This window comes from Taudactylus pleione, unplaced genomic scaffold (genome assembly GCF_031769625.1).
Source record: "Taudactylus pleione unplaced genomic scaffold, aTauple2 ptg000431l, whole genome shotgun sequence".
Lineage (NCBI taxonomy): Eukaryota > Metazoa > Chordata > Amphibia > Anura > Myobatrachidae > Taudactylus > Taudactylus pleione.
In genome coordinates, this window is record NW_028284833.1 from 4,292,163 (window position 1) to 4,300,520 (window position 8,358).

General features: G+C 44.4%; 1 protein-coding gene across 1 annotated transcript in view; it reads right to left on the reverse strand.

Moving 5' to 3' along the window:
• Nucleotides 1-6,893, reverse strand: part of LOC148506041 (START domain-containing protein 10-like) — a 46,498-nt gene extending 39,605 nt beyond the window's left edge. The window contains exon 1 of the mRNA XM_088447383.1: nt 6,226-6,893. Within this exon, the coding sequence (XP_088303509.1) occupies nt 6,226-6,375 (150 nt within the window). The 5' untranslated portion in view covers nt 6,376-6,893. The remainder of the gene's footprint in view (nt 1-6,225) is intronic.
• Between the last annotated feature and the right edge of the window lie 1,465 nt (nt 6,894-8,358).

Below are 8,358 nucleotides of genomic sequence, written 5' to 3' on the forward strand. Positions count from 1 at the left end.
AATTATTGTGTGTCACTGCAGTCATTGAATTCACACTGTATTTGGCAGTGACACAAATGACAGAGGTAGAAAAAAGGGACAAATCTGATGTTCTACGCCCCTTTTTCGGGTGCACATCTCATGTCTCCATTTCAAAAATCGGGGTGGGGGTGCCAAGGCTGTTTGTGGCCCAGGTCACCAAAGTGAAGCGAGCACACAGATTATTCCCAGCCCCACCCATCCCAGATGTATCCCTGGTGCCCCCCTGTGGAGCATGCTGCAATATTTAATAAATTATTTTTAAAGGAGGCATGGCCACATCTACTTACATTAGGCCTAGGCCATGACCCAGAAATTACCAAGGCCCAGCAAGACTGCCTACTGCCCTGCTCACACCTCGTCAAGACTCATGCATGTGCAATTCTATGCACATACTGTAGCTCACGGTCTTCCCTACCCTATCCCTGAGTTAAGACCCCCCCATAGATCAGGAATGTCCCAGATGCTGGGATCAGGGCATTGTTGAAATTCAACAAGTTGGATTTCACAGATTTGCGGATCACAATCAAAATATGATCATGATCAGCAAATCGGGGAATTTTAACATATAGAATTTCACAAATTCCCCGACTGCTAAGCAACAACCGCCGGTCACAAATGCGGCGGCTACGGTCCGATCAGTGAATTGGTCGGCACATTTATGGGGCCCATTAGCTTCTATGAGCCTATCTGGCAATCTTGGATGGGTATCACTGTAACAGCCGTTGACAGCTGTCAGTCTGACTGGATCATTATCATTGATGATCTGCAGCAATCTGTGGTGGTGCCCCTTTTCCTCCAGGGGGCCGATAGTTCTGCCCCTGTCCTTAAGTCAACTATCCAGCGGTTACTCAGTATCTTGTGTACCTGTGCACATGGGCTAGTATAGGACATTGAACATCATGGGTGGGTTGCAGCAAAGCAAAAAATGCTCTCAAACACCCGAAAATGCAGTTTGCGGGAGGCTGACCGCATTTCTCATATGCATCAAGCCCTTTTGAAGCAGTAGAAGCCCATTGGCTTCTATTTACAACACACCCCCTGGGAGGGATCCAGTAACCCCGCATCCTTCTGTGCAAAGACTTCTGGGTCATAGACCCTTTTACCGAGAGAGTTGTCCTTTGTGTTTTCCGTCATACATAACACCGTAATTAACACCGGCATGCATGCAAAGAGTGGCGGAATGCATCACATCCGAATGAAATGCATCCCGCCCCATTTCTCATAGCTCATGTGTAGTAGTACAGTCCTTTGAAAGTCTAGAAAAACACAGGATTACCACCATCTCTTAGGAAGTCTAAACATTTGGTTGTAGTTGTGCCAGAGGACAGCAGCTATACAGCCACTCACTAGGGATGGCCATCAGTGAGTCATCATTGATGGCATGAAACCATCGACAGGGAACCATCCATCCCACTGATGGAGCTCTCTGCTTTGAGGGATGGTAGGCAACAGGCCAATCAGGGAAGGGGGCAGGACAAAGGGGGCCGCCAGGGTCCAGGTCTAAGTGCAGAGGAAAACAAATACATTACCATTCCACAGCCATCGATGGTGGAGAATCATCAGCTCTTCACCATCAATGGCAAAACCATCAACCATCAATGGATAACGGCCAACCCTACCACTCAGTAATCCATGACAGCACTCAGAAATGTGCAATACTTAAATTACATATCCTGCAACATTTAATCTTGTTCTAGCACACAAGTAGGCTACAAGGCAGCTAGCTTGCATCCAGCAATGACTCCCCCCTACTGTTAAAAGGAAAAATATTTTGTCTCCCCTCCCTCCCACTATCAATGCCGTCTTAATGTACTATTTGGAACCAAAAAGGGGTCATGGCCTCATGGCACGCCTGCTTTTCCATCACTCTGGGTGTATGCCTAGCACGCCTGGAGAGGAGCTCTTCCAACACTATGAAGATGCATCTATTGACCCACTGCTCAACTATACAGAGCAGAGATGCAAGAGTGTTCCCACCAACTCCACTTCCCCTTCCCCATGGGTCATTGCGGGTGGGACAGTCCAAAAAAAGCTTGACTGTCCTGCACTAAGCGGGACAGTTTGGTGAGGGGGATGGTGTGTTACCTAAATTAGTTGATGCAATATCACAAATGTTGTATGCATTTATTTGTAAAGCACCACTAACTCTGCAGCATTGGACAGCATATAAAATATAACCATAACCAGTACATACAAGAAGAAGAAGCAGATAGGGCACAGAAAGTCCTACTGTACAGAGCTTACAGCCTAGATACCACAGGGACATGATACATTGCACTGTGGAAACCAGCAAACTATTTATTTAGGTTGAACTGTGCTATGTTTGTCCTGGAAAGTTTTTATACCTATATAAAAGAGGCCAATTTATTAATAACAGCTGAGAATTTAAATCTTCATTACAGTCCCTATTCGATTTGCACATTAGTTCCCTGGCAATTTATCATCACACTCATGCCAGGACAGCTGATCCAATAAAACACCTGTCCCAGCCAAAGCTAAAACCTGTATTTTCGCCATTGACTGCAGAAGCAATGAGACTGAAAGCCTTGATAAACAGGCAACTATGGGGCTTATTCATCATCACTAAAGGACCCGCTACACATGCGGAAATGCTAGTATTGTGAGTGCAAGGGGTGCCACTGCTATGGGGCTGAACTGACCATTCATACATAGCAGCGCCGATAATGACGGGCGAATAACGGCCCTGTCAATTACCGGCCCAGCCTCCCATTAATAACATGGGGGAGAAGCGGTATCAGCGCACATAATGTGCACTGATGCTGCTTCGGCGGTTACTACCTCTGCCCCAGTGTGCCTAAATTAAGAAGATCTCCACTCAAAATGAAATGTCTTACATTAGGAAGTATCCCCCTCAGGTAGGAGCTGGTTGGTCCACACTGCCTCCCACTAGCACTGTACAGGAAGGAGAGAGCTTCGGCGCTGCCTCCCACCACCACTGTACAGGAAGGAGATAGCTGGCGGTCACTAGGACCCGCCGGAAGTCAGCAAAGAGAGGTCTGACCTCTGATGTGCTTCTGCACATGCGCTGCGTCTCCACACGTCTTTAATCCTCAGCATCCATGAGGACATGTCAGGCCAAGAGATTCTCACCACTAAAGAGCCCTACAGTGGCCTGCTGTATGCACGGAAGTATACCACCAGTGCTTCCATCCGCCGGTGTCAGAACCACGATCGCGCCTGGTGCAATGTAATGCCCAGCAATAACCCGAGCTCTAGACTGCCACAAACAGTGCATTACATCTGCCGCTGTTACACCTGTTTAATTCTCTGTGTCACATGCGGTTAGTCTACCTGATATATGGTTAAGCATACCACGTGTGGACTAATCGCCACCAGCACCAACTACTGCGTTATACATTTAATCAACATCATTCACACTCTGGCCAATTATACTATACACACTGCTAATACTTTGCACCTTGGCAAAACCATGAGCAGAGAAATTTATATTTGAGAGGGGTGCGTCTTACATGAAATATAAACTGCATTGTAAAACTAAAGCTTCCCAGTATTTGTAGGCTACTAGTTGCACCCCTTGCACTGCAACATGGTTTGTTCCAGGTGCAAATTTACTCCTTTTTCCTTTGCTTCTAACTCTGAATCAGGCCCAGAAATTTCCCAGCAAGACTGTAGTGCACGGCATACTTACCTACATTATTTTTTTCCTCTTCCATGAGAGAAGCCAGAGGAGGAGAAGCAGGTGGTTTGCGACGGGGGTGGGGCCTGATGGTTTGTGACATTAAGCCCCGCCCCCTTCATGATAATTTGCCACACTTGGAGTAAATTTAAATAAAGGTGGGGCTAAATGATGCGACATTAGCCCCACCTTTATTTAAAAGGTGGGGCTAAATGATGCGACATCATAATGACATCACGCACGCTGCGCTGGCCCAGCCTCCCTGCGACTGCCAGGACTCGGGATGATCTAGCCACAAGCCCGCAATAGTCGTGCCGGGTGCCCTGCTTACATAGCAGGTGGCAGAGGCAAGGGAGACATCCCCTTGCACCCCCCTGTCGACGGGCCTGGTTAGGGATGCAGTTTTTATAAACAGATGATAGTTGAGAGCTGATTGGCTGGAGCACCATTATCAGCTCCCAACTATCATCTGTTTTTAAAAAAAAAATGACAGTCAGGAGCAGATTGGCTGGAGCACCATTTAACATACGCAATGAGTTTTATCACTCGTTGCGTATGATAAAACTCGTTGATAAATACAGAATGCCGACAGTTAGGGCTAGGCTGCGGGAGTGGAGATTAGGGTTAAAGTTGGGCTGCAGGAGGAGGGTTATCGTTACTCCCTGCCGAAACTGCTGCAAAATTAGTCAGAGCTCACAGTCAACTAATAGCTGGAACCACTGGACAAGGCGAGTCACTGCTGGATCACCACAAACGTTTTGTTGACATTCCAATCATATCAACGTTTAAGCAGTGTCTACATGCCAAGCGTGTCGACATTATGACCATGTCGACAAAATATACCCAACCCATGTGTCATTAGGGTGGGGTCAGGGCATGCCAGCAACGTCTATGATCGCATTGCAAAAAGCGATCCTATCGCCGGATGTATCAGCCGGGACATGGCCCGTCCCTGCGATGTCTCCGGAGAGCTGCCGGCAAGTGCAGGTGTTGCTGCGTAGGCCCATGGACTGCTCATGCACATCCGCCATTGCCAGGGGAGGGTTCCGGCGCATCCCTCCTCCAGCTAATAGTGCGCGGTGTAGCTCATAGGCTATAGCAGCTAATGTCATCTTCAGATTCCAGATATTGGTAAATTTGGCAGAATCGCATCCCCCATAGAAACCTATGGGGGGGGATGCGATTGCCAGCAGTAATGGAGGAATCACAGCAGGTATCGGAGATACCTGCTGCGGTCCCTCCTTAATACATACGGGGGACACTTAATATTTGAAGTAAACCCCCCAAAACACCCGTTATACCTCAAATACACTTTGATAAATGGGTCTTATACTTAAACACTTTAAGACTATTAAGTGCAGTATTCAACATTTTTGGGAAATCACCTCCTCTATGTGTTCTCATCACTGATGTTGTTTAAACACTGCTTTTTTTTTTTTTTTTTTAACAGCTATTTATTGTTAATATGGTACAACTGTACTAAGACCTGCAGTCAAAATAATTTTAGAGACTTTTTTAATAAATTAACTCAAAGACCAGAAAACGGTATGTTAAAAATAAGAGAGTCTAAATAAATGCCATAGTTTATTGCAATTATATTACGCAAAAGGCATTTTCACATGAATGCGGTGAAAAAAAAAAAAAAAGTTGAATAACGCATAAAAAGAGACTTAAAAAATAAAATAAGTAAATAAAATCAAACACACCTACAGTACTTTTAGATTTGAAATACTGTATATGAAAAGCATAAGAAACCGATTCACTGCCGTGTGCAGGTAATCTGGCTTGTTCTTGCTGTAATGGGCTTTCTGCATGTTAGATAATCAAAATGCCTGTAATCATGAAGTTTAAAGCCCATTATTCCCACATCACAGATGGAAGGGAATATTGATTGATGTGATTACTTTAGGGCTCTAAACCTCATGATTATAAAGTACTTGTGTAAGCCCCCACAATGAGGAATAATGCACATTTAAAAAAAAAAAAGTTTTTAAAAAAAAAAAAAAAAAGCTAAAATCATGTCATTTTTGCAATCCAAAATTCAGATTTATAATTTGAATTCTGAACTACGGGACAATCAGGGGACATATGTATCAAAGCTTGATGTGAGATAAAATTGTGAGATGTAGATCACCAACCAATCAGCTTCTTGCTTACATTTTGCAGGCTGTGTTTAAGAAATGATAGTTTGGAGCTGATTGGTTGGTGATATATATCTTACAGTTTTATCTCACATCAAGCTTTGATACATATGCCCCCTGATCGTCCTGCAACTCAGATCTGTCCGGATTCACAAAATGCAGGTGGTTTCGGATTTCTGAAGAACCGATCCGCACATCTCTAACTATATATATATATATATATATATATATATATATATATATATATATATATATATATATACACATATACATACACATACATACATACATACATATATACACACACACACACACACACAAATAACAACAACAACAACCAGTTTAGCGATTAGCAGAAACTGCTGTATGTGATAAAGTTACAGATAGAGGCTCGAATTGCTGTACCTTAAGTTTCTTCACAGCTCTGCTGCTGTCTTGCTCATGGCTCCACACCGTCACTCCCCCCTTGTTATATTGGCACTGCCAGCCTTCAGCACTCTCACACTGCTCCCGGAATGAGCTAAAATCTGCATCATCTGGAATATGCACCATCATGCCACTCTTCCAAAGCACCTTCCGCAGCAACTGTACTCCAAAGATTAGATTAAGGCTGATCTCGCAGTTCACTGCACATTAAAATACTGCCTATCTCTCTTACATGTAGACTTGTACGTCCTCAGATCCTGCAGTTTAGCACAATAAAGCTTTGCAGGAGAATATCCTATTTTTGCCCATGTCCACTGTTTTCCTTAATTAGTTTTTTTTTTGGTTATGTATGAACAGTCTTTGCTTGTTTCCTTTATCCGTCTTGTGATAAATTCCCAAGGTTTATCTTAATATCGCTGTGTTTGTTCCAAGCTTCAGCGATCCCAAGTAGAGAACTGCACTTATCCAACCTTGTATTCAAGTTAAGCCCAGCTGACTTGTCTCTAGTTTCTTATACATAAGCTCTGATGTTCTGTATTATTTAGAGGGTGCTGTAACATCATACAGGTGTCTTAGATTCCTCACCCAGCCCATCACTTCCACTCCCTCCTATTTCTTTCCTGAGCATCCTCCCATTTCTCTCTGCCTAATCTCCATCTGTTTTTTATGCAGCAGCTACTGATTCAGCTGATCACTAGCCAGCCTCATCAAGTTCATTAAACAGGCCTGCAAACATGCTGTAGCTCTTTAGTGTGTGTGCTATAAGGCTTGTTGCAGGGAGAGAGATGTGTGCACTGCAGCAGTCTGAAAACTGTCCACTTACTGCACTAACATCTCTGCAGAGGATGGATCCAGTAGGCAGAGATTTCACAAGCGTGGATTCATTTAATGTACAGTAAACTGGTTATGCTGCAAGAATTCAATCCATAAAAAGGTCAATGCACTGTCATTCCAGTATGGAACAATGCATAAATAAACTGACATTGTACACCGTAAGGTATACAGTATCATTGCTGTCTCGCTGCAGCACGCTGAATATAATTGGTGCAGAGGACTGTGAAAGATATACTTCAGCAGACTTGTTTATAACAGAGTACACCAGGAAGCTCTTGTTATGTTGCAGGGAACAAAAATATTGAAGATACGTTTTGGGCAAAACAAAATACTTTATTTTTAAAATAAAACTGTTTTCAATGATTAATCTTGCTCCTTAACAAAAGGGGTATGCAGTTGGGAAGTCGGCGGACCTAATCCCGACAGCCGGCTTCCAGACTGCTTAATCCCGGCGAGGGTTAAATGACAGGCGTCTAAATCTAGACGCCTGTCATTTTACCGACTCTGGGCGCCCGGCTTCCCGATCAAAGGGAAGCTGGGCACGGATAGCCGCGCGGGGGGTGTTGGGTTTAGGGATCCCGGGGGGGACTTCGGGTTAGGCACCCCCCCTGGAGGTTAGGTTTAGGCTTTGCGGAAGGGGGGGTTAGTGTTAGGTACCCCCCGGGGGGGACTTAGGGTTAGGCATCGGGGAAGGGGGGTTAGGTTTGGGCACTTAGAGGGGGGATTAGGGTTAGGCACTGGGGGGGAAGGTTAGGATTAGGCACTCCAAAGGGAGGGTTAGGGGGTAGAATTAGGTTAGACAATAATTACCTTGGACGATCGGGATTTCCTCCTCTGCCAGGATGCCGCTGTCGGAATTCCAACTGCCGAGCATGGGTCCGGCGGTAAATCATACCATTTCCAACAAAAGGTTATTCACATCTGTCTATACTTCTAATAAAGTTGTAATGGTTGTGTCTGTACATAGAATTATTTTTGGACAAATGAACTCCTTGGGACTGTGTATGAACTATGGAGACAATTTTATTTTATTTTTTTTCAGAATTTTTTGTTTGTCTGTCTGTTCGTTCCGGCATTACGCAAAATCTATGGGATGAATTTGGATTGAGTTTTCAGTACATACTTGCCTACTTTTGAAAAAGTATTTCAGGGAGATTGTGAAAGCAGCACCTATGAGCGTGGCGGTAAAGTGGGCGTGTACTGCTACATCTGAGAGGCGTGTCATAGAACTGACTTACATCCAAATGTAAATGAGCCCAAAAGCAGTTAGTAAGATCT